Source organism: Bufo bufo, chromosome 9, assembly GCF_905171765.1.
Source record: "Bufo bufo chromosome 9, aBufBuf1.1, whole genome shotgun sequence".
NCBI lineage: Eukaryota > Metazoa > Chordata > Amphibia > Anura > Bufonidae > Bufo > Bufo bufo.
Window position 1 is genome coordinate 92,703,669 of NC_053397.1, and position 22,408 is coordinate 92,726,076.

At 44.8% G+C, this 22,408-nt stretch overlaps 1 protein-coding gene across 13 annotated transcripts in view; it reads right to left on the reverse strand.

Moving 5' to 3' along the window:
• CFH (complement factor H) overlaps nt 1-22,408 on the reverse strand; it is a 1,589,177-nt gene that overhangs the window by 1,368,158 nt on the left and 198,611 nt on the right. For all 13 annotated transcript variants that reach the window (XM_040407275.1, XM_040407278.1, XM_040407279.1 and 10 more), the window contains exon 11: nt 13,063-13,200. In XM_040407275.1, coding sequence (XP_040263209.1) covers nt 13,063-13,200 — 138 coding nt within the window. The remainder of the gene's footprint in view (nt 1-13,062; nt 13,201-22,408) is intronic.

The following is a 22,408-nucleotide window of genomic DNA, read 5'->3' on the forward strand; positions in this document are numbered from 1 at the left end:
CCTGCCACAGCCTTGCTGACTGGATCCCTGTGCAGGCAAGCTGAAGTCCAGACAAGATTCAATGAACCCAGCAAACACACAACCACACACAGGAACCCAGATCCATAGCTGCACAAATATACAACAGGAACAAATCAACTGATCATAACATAACATAGTGTATCACAATTTATGATCACAAGGGTGGCCCACACTGGCAGATGGAAAAGACCAGGAGAGTTCCTCCAGCTTACAAGGCTGGAGTACCCCTCAGAAGTCTGTCTAAACTGAGGCTTTATAGCCCAGGCAGCCACACCCACAAACGGACACACCCAGTGCACACACACTCTAGGAAGGAAGTTAACCCTTCCAACACCAGGGAAGGGAAACACACACTTAAAGGAGAAGTGTCCAAAACACGAGACACACTGTGGCTGTTGCCGCAGGCAACGACATGGGTGGCACTCATGTCCTGGGAGTCAGCCCGAAGGCCGGGACACTGCCACCACATGTACACAACGACTAAACGTTGCCACGGGCAACCACAGTGAGGGAAAGATGTAAGTGCACACCACACATAACACAGAGTGCACACAAACATACCAAAGTGCATACAAACACGCACACAACTCCAAGGGAACCGCACACAAAGCTGTTGTCCGCGGCAACCGCACTTGAGGCTAACAACATAATGCCTCAAGCTGCGATTGAAACTACAACCCAAACCGCGGGCAACCGTATGCGGCTCCCAAGGAGTCACGGCCAAAACTGTGGCCGTGACACTCCCACCCCTCAAAGCCCCCCCACCAAAAAAAAACACGTGAGGGACTCACACAAGAGGATGGGAGAAGGGGACGTCCACTCTCAGAACATGGTTCCCAGAAAGTCGCTGTCAGCTGCATCCTCTCCCAGCACACAACACAGCCAGTCCGACGAGGCCTGCAGCCCGCACCAGCGACAAAGGAGAGAGAACCACCGAGAGATGGACGAGGGGACTCTCCACTAACGTCCCCACTCCAGTCGCTGCCAGCAGACACTCCTAACCAGCACGCAGCCGGACCACTTACGGAGTGCTGCCAGCAAACGACCAGAGATGGGAACATGGAGAGGAACGAGGGATCCCCAACACGGACACGGAAGGTAAGGTGGCGGGGAATAAGCCACCAACCGTGCCGTTAACGGAGAACCCCCAGGAACGCTCTCCCTCCGGAGAACGCACTCTAGGAAGGAAGTTAACCCTTCCAACACCAGGGAAGGGAAACACACACTTAAAGGAGAAGTGTCCAAAACACGAGACACACTGTGGCTGTTGCCGCAGGCAACGACATGGGTGGCACTCATGTCCTGGGAGTCAGCCCGAAGGCCGGGACACTGCCACCACATGTACACAACGACTAAACGTTGCCACGGGCAACCACAGTGAGGGAAAGATGTAAGTGCACACCACACATAACACAGAGTGCACACAAACATACCAAAGTGCATACAAACACGCACACAACTCCAAGGGAACCGCACACAAAGCTGTTGTCCGCGGCAACCGCACTTGAGGCTAACAACATAATGCCTCAAGCTGCGATTGAAACTACATCCCAAACCGCGGGCAACCGTATGCGGCTCCCAAGGAGTCACGGCCAAAACTGTGGCCGTGACAGGAGCATACGTGAGTTTTAGGAACTAGCAAACTCAAGGACCTCGACACTGAGGCATCTGGGAAGAGGGCTGAACCACTTTAGTACCTGCAGGAGAGCCTGGGTTGGTCAACGAGGTCACATGACCCAACTCATGCAGCCCAGGGAGTGATGCGCACCACCTCTAGGGCAGTGTAACCAGAAACCAGCACTAGGCATGCTGTGGCCAATGCTGAGTGGAACCTGTGGAGCGGAATCCTCAGCACCACAGCACGTACAGTGACAGAGCCAAGGACTGCAGCGATGGACCGAAGGATCACCGCTGAGCACGGCGCCCAGGTCCATGGCGGTAAGCGGCGGTACAGTGGTGTACAGCAGCCACTGTTACAGTGGCATTGTCAAAAGGGCCTGCCTTGTTTCTTAAATGCAGTATCATGGCTGCTGCACAAAACATTGACATTGACATTTTTGAAGACTACACAATTTTAAGCATTTTTTTAAAGACAAGAAGTTAATTTTCAGTAATTTTGTGAAGACAAGACAATTGTCAGTCATTTTTAGATGGTTGCAATTGGACAAAGTCCAATAAAATCTATTCAAGGTCAGGTACATGACTCTAATAAATGGATTTTTTTGAAGATAATGTTTACTAAAGACGTTGTCTGTCAATATGAATTGTTAGTTTAATTAAATTCAGCATGGAAAACTAGTTCCTTTTCTAATTTACTTTCTGCGACAAAATATGCTCCAGTTGTGAGAATTTTTTATTTTTATTTTTTTAAATCATAACGGCACCACTTGGAGTATAATATGTATACTTCCACTTTGAGGTGGTTGTACATGCTCAGTTCCATTCTTCAACTGCCACCAGTCATATCTACAGTTAGAAGCTGTGACAGTTACATAGAGAGCTCTAGTAGAAATTACAGGGAGTGCAGAATTATTAGGCAAATGAGTATTTTGACCACATCATCCTCTTTATGCATGTTGTCTTACTCCAAGCTGTATAGGCTCGAAAGCCTACTACCAATTAAGCATATTAGGTGATGTGCATCTCTGTAATGAGAAGGGGTGTGGTCTAATGACATCAACACCCTATATCAGGTGTGCATAATTATTAGGCAACTTCCTTTCCTTTGGCAAAATGGGTCAAAAGAAGGACTTGACAGGCTCAGAAAAGTCAAAAATAGTGAGATATCTTGCAGAGGGATGCAGCACTCTTAAAATTGCAAAGCTTCTGAAGCGTGATCATCGAACAATCAAGTGTTTCATTCAAAATAGTCAACAGGGCCGCAAGAAGCGTGTGGAAAAACCAAGGCGCAAAATAACTGCCCATGAACTGAGAAAAGTCAAGCGTGCAGCTGCCAAGATGCCACTTGCCACCAGTTTGGCCATATTTCAGAGCTGCAACATCACTGGAGTGCCCAAAAGCACAAGGTGTGCAATACTCAGAGACATGGCCAAGGTAAGAAAGGCTGAAAGACGACCACCACTGAACAAGACACACAAGCTGAAACGTCAAGACTGGGCCAAGAAATATCTCAAGACTGATTTTTCTAAGGTTTTATGGACTGATGAAATGAGAGTGAGTCTTGATGGGCCAGATGGATGGGCCCGTGGCTGGATTGGTAAAGGGCAGAGAGCTCCAGTCCGACTCAGACGCCAGCAAGGTGGAGGTGGAGTACTGGTTTGGGCTGGTATCATCAAAGATGAGCTTGTGGGGCCTTTTCGGGTTGAGGATGGAGTCAAGCTCAACTCCCAGTCCTACTGCCAGTTTCTGGAAGACACCTTCTTCAAGCAGTGGTACAGGAAGAAGTCTGCATCCTTCAAGAAAAACATGATTTTCATGCAGGACAATGCTCCATCACACGCGTCCAAGTACTCCACAGCGTGGCTGGCAAGAAAGGGTATAAAAGAAGAAAATCTAATGACATGGCCTCCTTGTTCACCTGATCTGAACCCCATTGAGAACCTGTGGTCCATCATCAAATGTGAGATTTACAAGGAGGGAAAACAGTACACCTCTCTGAACAGTGTCTGGGAGGCTGTGGTTGCTGCTGCACGCAATGTTGATGGTGAACAGATCAAAACACTGACAATATCCATGGATGGCAGGCTTTTGAGTGTCCTTGCAAAGAAAGGTGGCTATATTGGTCACTGATTTGTTTTTGTTTTTGAATGTCAGAAATGTATATTTGTGAATGTTGAGATGTTATATTGGTTTCACTGGTAAAAATAAATAATTGAAATGGGTATATATTTGTTTTTTGTTAAGTTGCCTAATAATTATGCACAGTAATAGTCACGGGCACACACAGATCTCCCCCTAAAATAGCTAAAACTTAAAACAAACTAAAAACTACTTCAGCTTTGATATTAATGAGTTTTTTGGGTTCATTGAGAACATGGTTGTTGTTCAATAATAAAATTAATCCTCAAAAATACAACTTGCCTAATAATTCTGCACTCCCTGTACATACCCCCTGATCTTCCAGCCTGCAGAACATCTAGCAGAGAAATTAGAGCAATGCATGGCTTCTTAATCCACAAGGGCTAGATTGTCATGTGCTATATTATGCTTCACTTTCATTTAAATTTTATTTATAAAAAAAAAAGTGGCCTAAACGGGTGAAAATGCTCCAAACCCAGACACTGTGGCGTGTCTATAACCGGGGGAGCAATATGTTCCTGACTGGAAGATATTGGCAAAGTTCTCAGCTTTTAACATCGGCCTGAGAAATTAGCTAGTATTGTCAGTTGCGTATCATGTTGGTGCATTTTTTGCAGTGATTTGTGTATGTATATTTTTTCATCTGCACAATGTATCATTTTGTGTAAGATGTTCTTGTTTTGCATGCGGTCCGCACCGGCATCCTCCATTGTACGTATTTTTTGCTGGGGATTGCCGTTGTTTGCGGACCGCATGCGGAGTAATTGCTCCCCCGGTTATAGACACGCCACAGTGTCTGGGTTTGGAGCATTTTCATCCGTTTAGGCCACTTTTTTCAGTGAGTTTTTGTCCTTATGTGTATGGAATGTGCCACTTTATTTTGTTGGTAACATTCTTTTGCACCTGGCAGCTTCTGTGTCACGTGGTCTGTTGTGAGTGCGGCTCCCAGCTTTATTTTACCTCACAATGCATTTGTGATACCACTATGGAGGCATGTGAGAGCCTGGCTGTGAGTTAATTGCACTGTTCAGACCTTGTTCACACACCACAGGCAGTTTAGTGGTAGGACCCAATGCGTGCTGAGACACCGTGACGTGGTGCATGAGGGGCTCCGATATGTTCCTGACTGGAAGATATTGGCAAAGTTCTCAGCTTTTAACATCGGCTTGAGCAATTAGCTAGTATTGTCAGTTGCGTATCATTTTGGTGCATTTTTTGCACAGAGTCCATAAAAAATGTACTTTAGGGGTCAGGAACATGACTCTGATAAATGGACAATTTTTATAAATTTTTTGGGGTAAATTCTGCTCAGACAGAGTGCAATACTGTAATGGTAAGAACTGTGGAGAAAAATTACCCACACAGAGCCCCCACCAGCAACAATCATATTTTTTTCACTGCCACCAGAGCTTACTCTCTGGCACAATTTTTGTCCACTACTATGGTATATGGTGCACTAGTTTGTGCAAAATCAAAATTTCATAAGAAAATATTCAACAGTTTATTAAACAAAAACGCTATAGGACACAGTCTGACCAAAATATACCATATTTTTTACTTTTTTAAGATGCACTTTTCCCCCCAAAAGTGTGTGTGAGGGGGAGGGGGATGGTAGTGCAAATACCATTTAGTGCTTCCATTATGGAAGTGCTCACTAGTATGCAGGGAGCAGTGAGAGTAGGGCTGGCTGTACTCACTACTCCCTGGTCTTCTCGGAGCACTACACTGCACTGTTCTGAGTGCATGCAGCATCAGGACATAGTGCGCACACTATGACCTGATGCTATGCAATGTCAGGTTACAGTGCAGCATGAGGCCAGAGGAAAACAGGGAGCGGTGAAAACAGGAAGAGTGGCTGGATGTGCAGGCTTGTGATTTGGTATCCAAAAGCAGGAGTGGGTACAAAACACAGAAGACATGCAAATATTCCATTCACGTGTCATCTCTGTTTTGGATCCACTCCTGTTTTTTTGGGCATTAGCAATACTGATGGATTACTTACCAAATGCTGACTGAGTGAAGGCGGATGCTCAACAGACAGGATCCGTTTTTTGGGGGTTATTGCTCTGACGGATCAGAGGAAGGGCAAAATAATCAGTGACGTCAACAAAGACTTACTGCTGACACCCTCTCCACTCTGGGGGGGACTCTACTTGTATAAGGGTTTAATAGGTTCTGTAGACATCTATGTGGAATAAGCTGACGATGTTGTAAAAGGAGTGCACTTCTTCTTGGCGCTAACATCGACCTGTAAGGCTGAGTTTATACTTGAGTTATTTGGTCAGTTTTGGCCCTGTGACTGCCCAAACAAGTGAAGCGTGCAGTGATTCTAAGAGCGACGCCTGTCACCTGCATGTCATACTGACTCACAGTATTATTTCACTACCGGAGCAGACTCTCTATGCGTGTTACTGCAAGCACAGTGTTCTAACCCACTATAAAAGCTCTCTGCAGCCATAAAATAGCAGTTTTTTAACGCGATTTGCCGCAAATAAATTTGGATCGAGCCAAATTTTTTCAAAAAATTTGCCGAACCGGCCAAATGGAATTTCTTAAAAATTCGCTCATCTCTAATTATTACATTCCAGAAATACATCCATCCCCCTCTTGAACTCTTTTAGTGAATTCACCATCATCACCTCCTCAGGCAGAGAGTTCCATAGTCTCACTGCTCTTACCGTAAATAATCCTCTTCTATTTTGTGTAGAAACCTTGTTTCCTCCAGATGCAGAGGAATCTAATGCAGTTATTGATGTAAAATGTGTGTTCTAATTGAACAATATCTTGGAAGCAGGGCCGTTTCTAGGGGCGGGCGGGACGGGCGGCCGCCCGGGGCGCTGTCAGAAGGGGGGCGCCGGCAGGGGCGCCCTGTGTGGTGTAAAAAAATAAAAAATAAAAATTGGTTATATATAATTGCCAGCCGGCGGCGCCCGTCATGCTGCGCCTCCTGAGCGGCTGAGCGCTTGCCGCTCCTCTAAAGAATCTCCTGCCTGCTGTCTCTGCTCTGTGCTCATGTTAATGTAGCGTGGCCGAGCTCTGTTCGGTCCGCGGTACAGGAGCATTTGTTTCCTGTACCCGGCCGGACTGACAGGAAGTGCTCACTTAGTGTGCACTTCCTTTCAGTCCGGCCGGGTACAGGAAACAAATGCTCCTGTACCGCGGACCGAACAGAGCTCGGCCACGCTACACTAGAGGTGACAATAGAATGGAAATTAGTGACGGGGGGGGGGGGGGGAATGGAAATTAGTGACAGGGGGGGGGAGAGAATGGAAATTAGTGACGGGGGGGAGAATGGAAATTAGTGACGGGGGGGGGGATGGAAATTTGTGACGGGGGGGGAGAATGGAAATTAGTGACAGGGGGGGGAATGGAAATTAGTGACGGGGGGGGGGAGAATGGAAATTAGTGACAGGGGGGGGGGGAGAATGGAAATTAGTGACAAGGGGGGGGAATGGAAATGAATGACAAGGGGGGGGAATGGAAATGAATGACAAGGGGGGGGAATGGAAATGAATGACAGGGGGGGGGAATGGAAATGAGTGACAAGGGGGGGGGGAATGGAAATGAGTGAAAAGGGGGGGGGAATGGAAATGAGTGACAAGGGGGGGGAATGGAAATGAGTGACAAGGGGGGGGGAATGGAAATGAGTGACAAGGGGGGGGGAATGGAAATGAGTGACAAGGGGGGGGAATGGAAATGAGTGACAAGGGGGGGAATGGAAATGAGTGACAATGGGGGGATGGAAATGAGTGACAAGGGGGGGGGGAATGGAAATGAATGACAAGGGGGGGAATGGAAATGAATGACAAGGGGGGGATGGAAATGAGTGACAAGGGGGGGGAATGGAAATGAGTGACAAGGGGGGGGAATGGAAATGAGTGACAAGGGGGGGGGGGAATGGAAATGAGTGACAAGGGGGGGGGGGTAGAATGAGAGTGACAAGGGAGGGGGGGGGAGAAGAGAGTGACAAGGGAGTCCCCAGAGCCAGACTGAAGCCAGAGTCCAGATCATCTTATTGTCCTGGTGGTAAGTAGACAATGCAATATGTTTATTATTTAATTGTTTAGTTATTAATACTACATTGGAAACTAATTTACCTCACATTTAGGGTCCATTCACACGTCCGTATGTGTTTTGCGGATCCACAAAACACGGACAGCGGCAATGTGCCTTCCACATTTTGCGGACCGCACATTGCCGGCACTAAGAGAATATGCCTATTCTTGTCCGCTATTGTGGACAAGAATAGGACATGTTCTATTTTTTTCAGGATCGAAATTGCGGCCCCATAGAAATGTATGAGTCCGCAATTCCATTCCGCAAAAAGACAGCTACAAGAAGCTAGATTAACCGTTAGGGAAGCATAGCAGTTATTTTAATTTAAAAGCTGAGAAAGGGGTGGAACATATGTGATGTCTGATAAGGGGGGGGGGGGGGGCGGCAATTTTTATCTTGCCTAGGGCGGCAAAAATCCTCGCACCGGCCCTGCCTCCCTCTGACATCTCGCCTGACCTGTGCCCGAGTGCCGAGTCCTCTCACTCTTCAGACAGTGCGGGCGGCACTTACTGACGTCACGCGCCTGCTCCTCCCACTAGGCGGCGCAGGCGTGTGACATACAGTTAGTGAGTGAGCGCCGCACTGCCTGCCTGTTACCGCCCGCCCTGAGCCCCTAAGCAGTGCTGATGCCTGCTGTGAGGCGAGTGATGGTCTGGGGGGGCATTAATTACAATGGGGGGGGGGCATTAATTACAATGGGGGGGCATTAATTGCAATGGGGGGGGGCATTAATTACAATGGGGGGGGGGACATTAATTACAATGGGGGGGGGAGCACTGTGGGAGACATGAAAATGGGGGCCACTGTCACTGTGGGGGACATTAAGTTTAATAAGGATCAGTATGGCATTATTTAGAATGGAGGCTGCTGTGAGTGTCATTACTCATTATAACTGTATAATGTCAGGCCTAGTCCTGAGCTGAGTTATATCACCCTGCCCATGCCCTGTATAATAATGTACCCATTTCTGATACCCCTTAGTTATATTACCCGGCTGGAGTAATATAACTAAGGGGTATCAGGGTACATTATTATACAGGGCAGGGTAATATAACTCAGGACTAGGCCTATCAGACATTATACAGTTATAATGACACCCACAGCAGCCTCCATTCTAAATAATGTCCATAGTGATCCTTATTAAAAATAATGTCCCCCCACAGGCAGGCAGTGCGGGCGGCGTGCCGCGTGACGTACAGTAAGTGCGGTGAGCACCGCCGCCCGCACTGTCTGCCTGTTACCGCCCGCCCGGAGCAGTGCTGAGAAAGAAGCCTGCTGTGAGTGAGAGCCTGAGACTGTGGGACAGTGGGTCACTGGGTGCGTCACTGTGACCGTCCATGCAATGTGGTTCCACATTTTTTACAATGGGGAGACACTTATTTCATCGAGCAGTTTTGAGGGGGAGTTTTTTTGACACTCGCCCTGAGAGAAATTTTACCTAGAAACTGCACTGCTTGGAAGTAATACAGTGTGTTGACTAGCACTGGCATACTAATGCAGTTATTGCAGTAAAATGTGTTTGCTGTAACTGTACGGTATTTTGAAGTAATACAATGTGTTCACCAAGACGCATATCCTAATGCAGTTATTGCAGTAAAATGCATTCACAAACATGGCTATACTAATGCAGTTATTGGAGTAAAATAGGTTTGCTGTAACTGCACAATATCATGCAGTGATACAATGCATTACTGAAATGAGTTGAGCTCATGAGCTAAATGAAAACCGTTTTTTAGGGGAAAAAAGGGGCACTTGCTCAGCATTTGCAGCAGAATGTATGCTATTGATGATGGAGGTTCTGGTAAGAAGCCTATAAACTGTAGAAATGTGAGGCTTTTACAAAAAAATTGCTGTTTGGATTTCCATTTAGAGAAAAACATTAGGTTGATGCAGGATTTTGTAATGCAGAACTTTCCAGCAAGCTATATGAGACAAATAACTCTGAGTGACCAGTTCACTACTACTATGTCTTCCATGACAAAACCCTTCATCTGCCTATTTATATCCCAGTTACACCTAGATTGCTAGCTTGTGTCTGAAATTGTGTTTTGACAGACACGGCCAAAATGCATGCGTTCATATCACAAGCTGAGCACAGAAAGTCATGTATGGCATTCTGAGCAAAATTACCTGTCAGAATCCTGCCTCCTGATTGGCTAACTTGCTGCCTGTCAGCCTCTGAACAAATCAGATCAAGCCCCCTCCCCCCCAGTGTTATTTAGTACTCCTTGTTTAGAATTGCAAAATTTATCTCTAGCCTATAAGTAAACATTATTGGAAGGAAAGTGAAATTGCACCGCTGTGGCAAAAAAATAGGCTAAATTAACTGTAGAAGCTTTGCAGCAAGTTTGAAAAAAAAAAAGTTGGCTTGTGCACATATAAAAGATTACTATCTCTTTATAAGGTCAGGCACCGTCCAAAATAGTATGTAAATGATTACCTCCAGTCATATGCTCCAATAAAAAAATATTACTTTATTATTAAATTCCCTAAAAAAAAAAATCCTCCAAAGGTTAAAAACTAATCTCAACCGATGGCTTAAAGGGGTTGTCTGTTTTTTTATATTGATGACCCCACTCATCAAGAGACTACATCAGGTCCATGCGCTAGTAATTTTGGTAGGAGGAGGGGGGGGTGATTATCAGTGGTCCTCTTCCTTCTATACTGCCAGTATGTCCATTTGAAGCCACACCAGGATCGAGGACATATTACTTTGCTGTCCAGGGGACACGGCCAGTATCATTGTCTGTGTGCCCCGCTCAGCCAGATAGCCCAAGCTCCCTTGTGTTTCCCCTGATGAGCTTAATACTCATCTTTAAGCAAAACATGCATATAGGGACTAGGCAGGAGAGGGCTCACTAGGGCGCATCAATTCCAGGGTTAGGTTCCTGATTGTGCCTGGTCACGGGGGTCCGTGATCGGGTCATCTAGGCCAGTGTAGGTCCCTTAGGGCATCGTTAGGGCAAGCTAGCCTAGTATCCCTAACCCTGTGTTCAGCAACTGTTTTCAGCCTCTGTATACAGACATCATCTAACACTGGTGAGGCAATCGTTCCACCAAGGAGCATCTCATCGGAGCGGTTGGACCACCCGGTTACACAATTTTTGGTGCCGCCGAGCACCTTTTTCAATTTAGGTGTATTCTTGCCACCCAGTGCCACAATTATTTGTGGGGTGACCTACCTTGCTTCTATATTGTATTATATGTGTACATTATCAAATTATCTTGGGGCCAATTTTTTCTAATTGTTGATTCATTGAAAGTTAAGTTTTATTTTGATCACTTATCTCAATTTGCTGATGACCCCACTCACTGCAATGGGACAGCTCCAAACCATTCAAGTGACTAGGAAGGAGCTATTCCAATTAAGTAAATGGGACGGCGTAGTTGTAATTACATACTGTAAGGGGTAGCTCTCTTTCACTGGGGTCGCAACCACACACTTCTTCACGGACACCAGGATTTAGGGCCAAACTGTGCTTTATTGTGGCACATGGCATAAAGTAAAACATACAAAGCCAAAATAAAACACCTTGCCCGTCTGGGCTCTACCGAAACACATAGGTTTCCCTGACTCACCTCTAAGTACCGCTCATCAAGCGTCAGTCCACACAGGGGAGAGATCAGGCTTCACATAGCCTTGTGGCCCCTCAGCCCTCCTGACTGAGACCACATACAGAGCCTCTGCTCCAGGTTCACAGACACTCCCCCCAGACTGACACACTGAGGGTGGATTTATGCTAGCCTGATTAGGGTAGGCTTCACCTGCGACCACCTTCCTGCTAGGGAAGAACCTGCCCCGGACTGGGGGGGGTGGGGGTTGGGAGGTCCCACTGCCAAAACCTACCATCCCAATCCAAGTAAAATCCAGCCCGGAATAAATAAAGAAAATAGCTCCAGCAACTATATTTACTGAAGCCAGCGTCATTCTGAATTTCACCCACCTCAGCCAGTTGAGGAACCTAGGAGAGATATACCCCCCTTCCGGGACTTTCCCATGCATCTTACAGTTCACATCGCCACAATACCAACAGCCGTCAGCAATGTGATAAACTATACACTCCTGTTAATGTGTGCCTGAAGGTCATACGGTATGTACAGAGCTTAGAAAAATAGCTGTAGTCAATGTCTCCCCTACGGCAACTTTCGCTGTATACGTTTAAGCCCTAGCGCATTAATCTGAGATGGCTTTTTAATCATTGGAGGTATTTTAGGGAATTTCATTTAAAATAACTGTCTATTGGTGTATATTGTTGGCTGAGTTCAGAATAACATTTCTGCTAACATAGTGTCCGATGGACCAGCTAATATCCTCTGATCTGATTGGCTGTCAGGCTGATCACACGACATTGTGAGCAATTCTGCCAGCCAGAGACATCTGCATCTCCCTGCCCTGTTTCCCTCCCCAGTGTACTGAATTTGAAGTGTAAAATGGCAAGGCTGTTTTTCCTAATTGAATAGCCAGAACTTTGGATTAGTGTGGAAATATAATGTTTGTGATATTCATAATGAATCTAGCTTGTTTCAAATCAATTCTCTAATTTCTACTTACAAATAAGGTCTAAAAAATATAGGGGTTGTGCATTTGACTTTACTTTCAAAGAGCAAACCAATCAAATGTTACATAGCCGAGATAAAAGTGCATGTTACAAATAACTATGTGGCCTTCAAAAATTATCATAGCTAATGGAAAGCAAGGAAGCAAAAATAACATTTTGTGTTGGTCCTTAAGGGGATATTCTCCATGTCGGACATTGCACACTTGTCTCTAGAATGGTGATCCTCTGACCTTGTACCTCTTCAACCCCATCCCATTGGTCATCTCATCCAAGCTGCAAGAAAGCAAGGTACAAAAACAACCAAGTGTATTGTCCTATGCTGTTACAGTAACTCCTGTAGAAGTGAATGGGGGTTATAGAAGCAGTGCAGCATAGCAAGCTATACTTTCTCTGTAGCTTATGAGGTACAGAAACAGCATGGATCACTGTGCTACGATGTTCCCATAACTCCTGTTCACTTTTATTGGAGTTACAGTAGCGCATGATTCTCATGGTATTTTTTTAGCTAGCCAAGAAAACGATGGCGTGTGGACCCACCACATGTGACAGTACCATAAGAGTGCAGAGTTAAAGAGCAGTCAAGCAGCAAGAAATGTAAAAAGTAGACAGCAGGTCATGATGTATGTCAAATTATTTAATAATACTTGCATTTTCACTATAGACTTACCTTGACATTCCAGCGGTGGACCCCAGCCATAATAATAACACTGGCCAATGTCACTTCTTGGCTTTTGCCCAGAGGGACATCTATATTTAATAATATCCCCATCGTTAAATGATTGGCGATTATATTGACAAGTAATAGCTGATGGAAAAAACACACATAAATTACAATTTTTTTTTTTTATATTAATTGACATTAAGTATAGAAAAAGTGCATTGGCAAAAAGGGCAGTGTTCAGTACATAAAGTATAATGTATAGAGTGGAGCTTTGGTCTTTGAGAGCTCTGTATGTTAAGAGAATCTATCACTGTAAATTCTGTCCCATGGATGCACAAACAGTAGGAATTCTTTGAGACAGACACCCACAGAAAAGAACAATAAACATAAGATATAAGATAACTGAAAATATGTCATAGAGCATCGGGTCTCGATAAAAGAATCGTCTTTTCAGATGTTTGGTCTTTTGAAGTTGCTTAAAAGGGTTGTCCCATCTCGGTCTTTTATGGTTAGGATAGGAAGAAATAAATTCACAGCCTGATGAACGTTTAAAAATAAAAAACAAAACCTTTATTTAAAGTCCGTTTAAAAGGGGGCAAAAAGCCTATATGTCACAGTCTGTGACCATCAGGCAACCAGTCTCAAAAATGCACAGAGAAGGGTAATAAATAAATCCTCTGTGCAGTTGAGAGCCTGGGCTAGAAGTCTGGCTTGCTAGCTGGTAGTTGCTAATAATTTGCAAGTCAGAAATGAGAGCACGGTAATTAGGGTAGATGGACGCTAGTGTGTTTTTAGCAAGTGACCCTATTAATTGTATATGCAGGTGTAGTTGTACCACCTGGTTCATAGGTCATGTGATGCTAGGTACAGTTGGTCGCACTGTCTCTACAAGTGAAGTCTCTGTAAATAATTTATCTTTTCCATTTTTCCGCCTATTTATCTGTGTACATGCTTACAGACATTAATGTACACTGGCTATATAATGGATATGCTTAGCTGCGGGCTACAGTAGCAAGGTAATAGCCTGTATTGTGTGGCGTTGCCGCTCCCCGCTGGTGGTATACAACTCAGACGGGGATCGGTACTTGCTTTTTAGGTCTATCACCATTTTTTGTGGGTCTCGATCAGCGGACATGTTCTGTATCAACTGATAAAATATGGGCAGCGACTGATATTCCCCCATTAATCGCGCTAAGCGCTATACTTGCCGAGAGGGGTAAGAATCATTACGGTATCCTCCGGTCAGAGGACGGAACTATTCAGTCCGCCCCTAGTTCTGATTGGTTGTGGAACCGGCACACCCCTCCCGATAGGCGGGGCTTCGGCCATATGATGTCGGCGTTCTTCTGGCCGCGCGCGGCCATTACAGCGCCGGAGCCATAGCACGCTACAGTGCGGCACTTTGTCCTGAAATAGGCATATAAGCTCCTGAAGATACGTGATAACTACATGTCACGTGGAAACGCGTAGAGCTGCTGTTACTTACTAGAGCACGGCTCTTTAGGCAGTGTTGCACTTGATGCGATACTTTACCCTGAAGCCTTGGAGTGTGTATGTGATGAATGGATGGAGCCAAAATATATTGGCTACAGCTGTGTGGATTGAGCCAAAATATACTGGCTAGAGTGACTGTGTATAGCCAAAATACACTGGCTACAGTTGTATGGCTGTGACTCATATACTAGCCGCAGGCTATATAATTAGGCTGGTCTGAACACTGCACTACATTCAAGTATATATATGTCCACAGAGACTTCACTTGTAGAGACAGTGCGACCAACTGTACCTAGCATCACACGACCTATGAACCAGGTGGTACAACTACACCTGCATATACAATTAATAGGGTCACTTGCTAAAAACACACTAGCGTCCATTTAACACTGACTACCGTGCTCTAATTTCTGACTTGCATATTACCAGCAACAACCAGCTAGCAAGCCAGACTTCTAGCCCAGTCCCTCAACTGCACAGAGGATTTATTTATTACCCTTCTCTGTGCATTTTTGAGACTGGTTGCCTGATGGTCACAGACTGTGACATATAGGCTTTTTGCCCCCTTTTAAACGGACTTTAAATAAAGGTTTTGTTTTTTATTTTTAAACGTTCATCAGGCTGTGAATTTATTAGTATTAAGGAACGTCTACCTACTTATCTGTCACAAGTGTGAAATACTGTAGTTAGGATAGGAAGAACCCCAGTAAGCGCCAGCCAGGGGAGACGCAGTTCCAGAAACAACTGAAGTGACTGTACTACCTTTTTTACTTAGCTCCCATTCACTGCTATGGAAACAACAGAGAGCCAGACTGCCTTTAACCCCTTAAAGGGACACTGACAGGGCCAATAAGCATATTGAGGTATATATATGGCAGTACAGGTCTTATAATGGGTATTACAATCATCTAAGTATCCCCCCTGTCCACCTTATACATACAGTAAACTTAAGTTTTATAACCTGCTCCAACGGTCTTCAATCTGCTCATCAATATTCACTTCGCTGGGCGGCGCTTACAGTACCGGACTTCACAAGATCCGGCGCATGCGCCGGGCACTGTTAAGCGCAGCGCTTCAGAGCGGGGACCGCAGAAGCCGCCCAGCAAACTGAATATTCATGAGCTGGGCGGCGCTTCAAAGCGGCAGTTGGGGGAGGCTGGCTGGGCGCAAGAGAGGTGAAACGCCGCCCCTTGGGCAGATTGAAGACCGTTGGAGCAGGTTATAAAACTTAAGTTTACTGTATGTATAATGTGGACAGGGGGGATACTTAGATGATTGTAATACCCATTATAAGACCTGTACTGCCATATATATACCTAAATATGCTTATTGGCCCTGTCAGTGTCCCTTTAAGGACCCTGTCATTTTTCACCTTAAGGACCAGGCCATTTTTAGCAAATCTGACATATGTCACTTTATGTGGTAATAACTTTCAAACGCTTTCACTTATCCAGGCCATTCTAAGATTGTTTTCTCGTCACATATTGTACTTCAAGACAGTGGTTAAATGGAGTCAAAAAAATAAAAATTTTATTTATAAAATAATGGAAAAATTAGCAAATTTCAATTTCTCTACTTTTATAATAGATAGTAATACCTCCAAAAATAGTTATTACTTTACATTCCACATGTTTTCTTCATGATTGGATCATTTTGAAAAATATATTAAATTTTTTGAGGACATTAGAAGGCTTGGAAGTTTAGAAGCACATCTTAAAATTTTTAAGAACATTTCCAAACCCCAATTTTTTCATGACCAGTTCAGTTATGAAGTCACTTTCTTGGGCTTACATATTAGAAACCACCCATAAATCACCCCATTTTAGAAACTACACCCCTCAAGTTATTCAAAACTGATTTCACAAACGTTGTTAACCCTTTAGTTGCCCCACGAGAATTAAATGAAAATTAGAATGAAATTTCAAAATTTCACTTTTTTTTTGCAGATTTTACATTTTAATCTATTTCTGCAACACATCAAGGGTTAACAGCCAAACAAAACAAAATCTATTACCCTGAATCTGGAGTTTACAGAAATACCCCAAGTGTGCTCAAAAACTGATATATGGCCGCAAAGCAGGCTTCAGAGTGAAAGGAGCACCATATGGCTTTTGGAGAGCAGATTTTGCTGGAATGGTAATTAGGAGCTATGTCGCATATGAAGACACCCAGAGGTGGCCCTAAAGTAGAAACCCCCAAAAAATCACCCCATTCCGGAAGCTACACCCCTCAAGGAAAATTTCAAGATGTGTAGTGAGCACTTTGACCCATCAGGCGTTTCACAGAATTTGGAAACGCTTGGTTGTGAAAATGAAAAAAGATTTTTTTTTCCAGAAAAAGTTGCTTTACACCAACATTTTACACTTTCACAATGGAAAACAGGACAAAATTCACCAAACATTTTGTTTCTCATTTCACCCCGAATACGCCAACACCCCATATGTGCTCAGAAAATGATGTATGGCCGCAAAGCAAGCTTCAGAGTGGAAGGAGCACCATATGGCAGTTAGGAGAGAGGATTTAGCTGGAATGGTAATTGGGAGCTATGTCGCATATGAAAACACCCTGAGGTGGCCCTAGAGTGGAAACCCCCAAAAAGTGACCCCATTCCGGAAACTACACCCCTCAAGGAATATTTCAAGGTCTGTAGTGAGCACTTTGACCCATCAAGCGGTTCACAGAATTAGTAAACGCTTGGGTGTGAAAATAAAAAAAAAATCACTTTCATAAGGGGTAACAGGACAAAATTCACCCCACATGTTGTTCCCTATTTCCCCCCAACACCCCATACGTGCTCAAAAAATGATGTATGGGTGCATGGCAGGGCTCTAGAGTCAAACAGCTAAATATGGATTTTGCTGACCTGAATTGGCATACATGGATTTTAGGTGCCATGTTGCATTAAATAAATTCCTGAGGTCCCCAGAAATGAAAAACACCAAGAAGTGACTCCATTTCAGAAAGAGCACCCCCTCTCTCCTTCTGTACCAGTTTGTAACTAGTCTTGTTTATGCTTAGTGCAATTGTCTGTATTATGTATGTATACCCCTTTTCATGTACAGTACAGACCAAAAGTTTGGACACACCTTCTCATTCAAAGAGTTTTCTTTATTTTCATGACTATGAAAATTGTAGATTCACACTGAAGTCATCAAAACTATGAATTAACACATGTGGAATTATATACATAACAAACAAGTGTGAAACAACTGAAAATATGTCATATTCTAGGTTCAAAGTAGCCACCTTTTGCTTTAATTACTGCTTTGCACACTCTTGGCATTCTCTTGATGAGCTTCAAGAGGTAGTCCCCTGAAATGGTTTTCACTTCACAGGTGTGCCCTGTCAGGTTTAATAAGTGGGATTTATTGCCTTATAAATGGGGTTGGGACCATCAGTTGCATTGAGGAGAAGTCAGGTGGATATACAGCTGATAGTCCTACTGAATAGACTGTTAGAATTTGTATTATGGCAAGAAAAAAACAGCTAAGTAAAGAAAAACGAGTGGCCATCATTACTTTAAGAAATGAAGGTCAGTCAGTCAGCCGAAAAATTGGGAAAACTTTGAAAGTAAGGGCTATTTGACCATGAAGGAGAGTGATGGGGTGCTGCGCCAGATGACCTGGCCTCCACAGTCACCGGACCTGAACCCAATCGAGATGGTTTGGGGTGAGCTGGACCGCAGAGTGAAGGCAAAAGGGCCAACAAGTGCTAAGCATCTCTGGGAACTCCTTCAAGACTGTTGGAAGACCATTTCAGGGGACTACCTCTTGAAGCTCATCAAGAGAATGCCAAGAGTGTGCAAAGCAGTAATCAAAGCAAAAGGAGGCTACTTTGAAGAACCTAGAATATGACAAATTTTCAGTTGTTTCACACTTGTTTGTTATGTATATAATTCCACATGTGTTAATTCATAGTTTTGATGCCTTCATAGTCATGAAAATAAAGAAAACTCTTTGAATGAGAAGGTGTGTCCAAACTTTTGGTCTGTACTGTACACCGCTATGGAATGAATGGCGCTTTAATAATAAATAATAATAATAATCATCATCATAATATGTGCTCGTAGACTGCTGTATTGGCGCACAGCAGGCCTCTAGAGGCAAAGTGCAAAATATGTTTTTTGCAGGCCTGAATTGGCAGACATGGATTTTAGTTGCCATGTCGCATTTAAAAAATTTCCTGAGGTCCCAGAAATGAAAAACTCCAAGAAGTGACCCCATGTCGGAAAGAACACCCCCGTCCAAACATTTTAAGTGGTAGAAAGGGTACTTTTTTAGGAAACAGGTGTCTCACAGAAAATAATATGTAGTGGTTGTTGGAAAGTGGATATGCAAGCAAGGTGGACTAAATCAGATATAAAGTGGAAATATTACAGGGAGCATAAAGGATGAAATTAAAGTAATATTCCATGCTAGAATTGTAGATTCTGAAGCAGTCCTGCATGCAGAGGCCAAGTTATTCAGGGCAGGTTTTGCATTGGTAAATGGTGTCTTTCCTTATCCCTCGTTTGTGACAAACCATGCATCTTTTTTGGGTCCTTCACTTCCTTGCTGTCTGGGGACTTGACCTGGAAAATGTTGCCCTGGTACGACACGGGCACCATGACTTCCAAAAGTACTGGGACCCTCCTCGGCCTGGGTTTAATAAATTAGGGCCTTGATAACCACCTCTTGGAACTGAAGGAAAGTTCCTCTGTAGCCTGAAGATTGAAATAGGATGTACGCATTGCACATTGCCATCTGTACAATGTGTATGGCCAGCTTTTTTTTGACCACACTTTTGTTTTTCATGTGGCACTGTAGGGATTCATAAGTTGATCTGCAAGATCCATCCCTCCCATGTGCCTGTTGTAATCAAGGATGCAGTCTGGCTTGTTGACAGTGGTAGTGGTACCTCGTACAGCGGCAGGGGAGCTGGCGCTAGTATGAATGATGGTCAGTACAAGGACATAAGGACATCCCTCTTGTCCTTGTACTTAACCACCAGCATATTCTCATTGTGGAGAGCCCTACTTTCGCCCATTCTCAGTGGTTGCAATACCAGGGATCTAGGGAGGCCTCTCTAATTTTTGTGTACTGTGCCTCAAACCACAGTACCCCTGGCAGTTAGGGACCTGAATAGGGGTATGCTGGTATAATAGTTATCCACATAGGGGTGGTAACCCTTATCCAGCAGTGGGTGCAATAATTCCCACACAATCTTCCCACTAACTACTAGGACCGGGGGGGGCATTCTGGAGGTTCTATTCTGGAATCTTTGCCTTCATAAATGCGGAACTTGTGGGTGTACCCGGAGCTACTCTCACAGAGTTTGTATATTTTTATGCCATCCCTTGCCAGTTTTCTAGGCAGGTATTGTGTCACGGTAGGTAGGTAAGCGAGGAAACCAAACACAGGAAAACAAGCAGAACAAATGACTAGGCCCAAAATCTAGGGAGAAATGGGTCACCGCCTAGCGATCCCTAAAAGTTTTCCCTAAACTGTTGTGCCCATGTGCATACCCTGATGGTGGATATGCACATGCCCTCGTGCCTAAAGCTATACACCCTGGGCAAACCCTAAGCTGTAGGGAAAAGGGAAGAGGCAACCTGCTTCTTCAAACCCGGAGGAAGCAAGCGTATCCCTAGTGGCCTAGATAAAGACACAATGGGAAATAACGGAGAGGACTTATCTTGAGAAGAGCTGGAGCAGACGATCCACCACACATCCAGAGCTAACAGGAAAGAACTATAACCCGCACATGCCACTAGGGGGAAGGAGGGATAAATAGCCTCACTAACAATCAAACCCAGTACACCTGAGGGAAGGTGGATCCAGCTCAAACCCAAACCAAAACAAACAGAGAAGTCAGACATGTGCAGCAAGTCTGACCGACCTCCGCACATTCACAGGGCGAGGCGTGACATATTGGCGGAATCTAATCCTGCCTTTGAGCAATAATAGGGAATCATCTACACTGACATTTTTCTCTGGCTTGTACACCTCAGCAAACTTGTTGCATCTGCTGGGGTCCAACCTAGGGGTCTAGAGTATGGCGAATTAGGGTTCTGATCAATGAATTGTTGGGCGTACAAATTGGTTTGGGCCACCATTAAATTTACAAAATCTTCAGAGAAGATTGAAAAAAAATATAGCTCAGTGAAGCCCACACAATCTATCAGAATTCCTGAGTTGCCCACAAACTCAGGAATTGTGGGCTGATAATCGTCAGGGGTTGGGGTCCATGTGGGCTTAATCTGGGGGGCTGCCTCCTCTGCTACCCTGGGGCGCCTTCTAGAGGGTCCCTAATCAGCGGATGAAGATGATGAGGGGGTAGAGGAGTAGAGGAAAGTGGCATCCTCTTCTCCCTCACTGGCAGACTCAGTATCGGAGGCAAGCATGGCATATGCCTCTTCAGCATACAGTATACACGTTGGGATGAATGGGCCATTTTTATTTTATTGGGGTGTGATGTGTGAAACGTGTAAACCTTTATTTAGTGTGGGATGTGTATGTAGTGTTTTCACACGTGAAGGGGCTTGTAGAAAATGTAAAATTAAAAGTTGTCATAAAAAAAGTTTTCTGCAAAAAAAAGTCTTCTGCACAGAAAAAAAAGTCCTTTCTGCACAAAAAAAAAAAACTTGCAGCGCAAATTGAGCAGACACGATCCGTAATGAACACTACTGATCGGTGCTCAGTGGTTGCAAAATGCACGTACGCTGATGGTGCATTCGTGCAAAGATCTAAACTGACAGGGACAGGGATTGAGGGATCTGGAACAGCTGCAAATAAAAAAAAAATCTGTACAGCTATTCCAGATGTTCTTCTTCTTTCTTATTTTCAGCAGCAAAAGGGTTAAATTTGCAGTGGTGGTACACCACAACTCCCAGCAAGCCACAGCAGCACAGAAAGGCACAGAACCTCTCTGCATGCAGTCACGAGCTAGAATGGCTGCATGCAGGAAAGTTCAGCCTCTTCCTGTGCAGCCATAGCGCTGCCATTGGCTGGAGCGTTTTTCTAGCCAATCGCAGCGCTGGCAGGGGACCCAAAACACTGGTGTCCCCTGCCTCACCTCGGATGTGACCGGTGCTGACCATGCTGACATTACTTGACATGGCTGCCTGCCGGTAAGAGCAGCCATGGTGCCGCGATTCCACCCCGATCTTTCCCCAGAGCCCCACAGACCTCATGAAGTACATGTACGTCATGGGTCTTTAAGTCCCGTCCAGATATGACGTACATGTACGTCCGTCATGGGTCCTTAAGGGGTTAAGAGGGTTAAAAAAAAAGTATGAGGATGAGCGATACTGCGGGTTCGGCTACTCTGCTAGCATAAACTCGCAAAGCCAAGAACACCCGTGCATGAACACTTTGCCACTTGACTGTGAGCAATAGATACTCTATTCTACAGTATATCCTACATTATATATATGCACTTTTTTCCCCCTAAAGTGGGGGGAAATTTCAGTGCATCTTATGGGGTGAATACTAATGATCGCTGCCATTATGGAAGCGCTTATTAGTACAGGAGGACTGGGAAGTGGTGAATGCAGCACCCCCTGGCTCTGTACTCACCTCTTCCTGGTCTTCCTCGTCTGCTCTCTGTGCTGTGACTGCACACAGCGTGAAGATTTTGTCGCTCTGTGACCTCCCGCTGTGTGCGTCCGGTTACAGCACAGCGCATGGCTTGAAGAACGAGAAGAGCGTGGATGTCAGGAGCGGAAGTGGTGTCCAGAGCTGGAGAAGTAAGTTGGGGTATGGGAGTCTGATCTGAGGTCTGCTTTGGGGTCATTCACATCAGGCTCTGATTTGAGGTCTGCTTGGGGGATCATTCACATTAGGCTCTGATCCGATGTCTGCTTGGGGGTCATTTACAT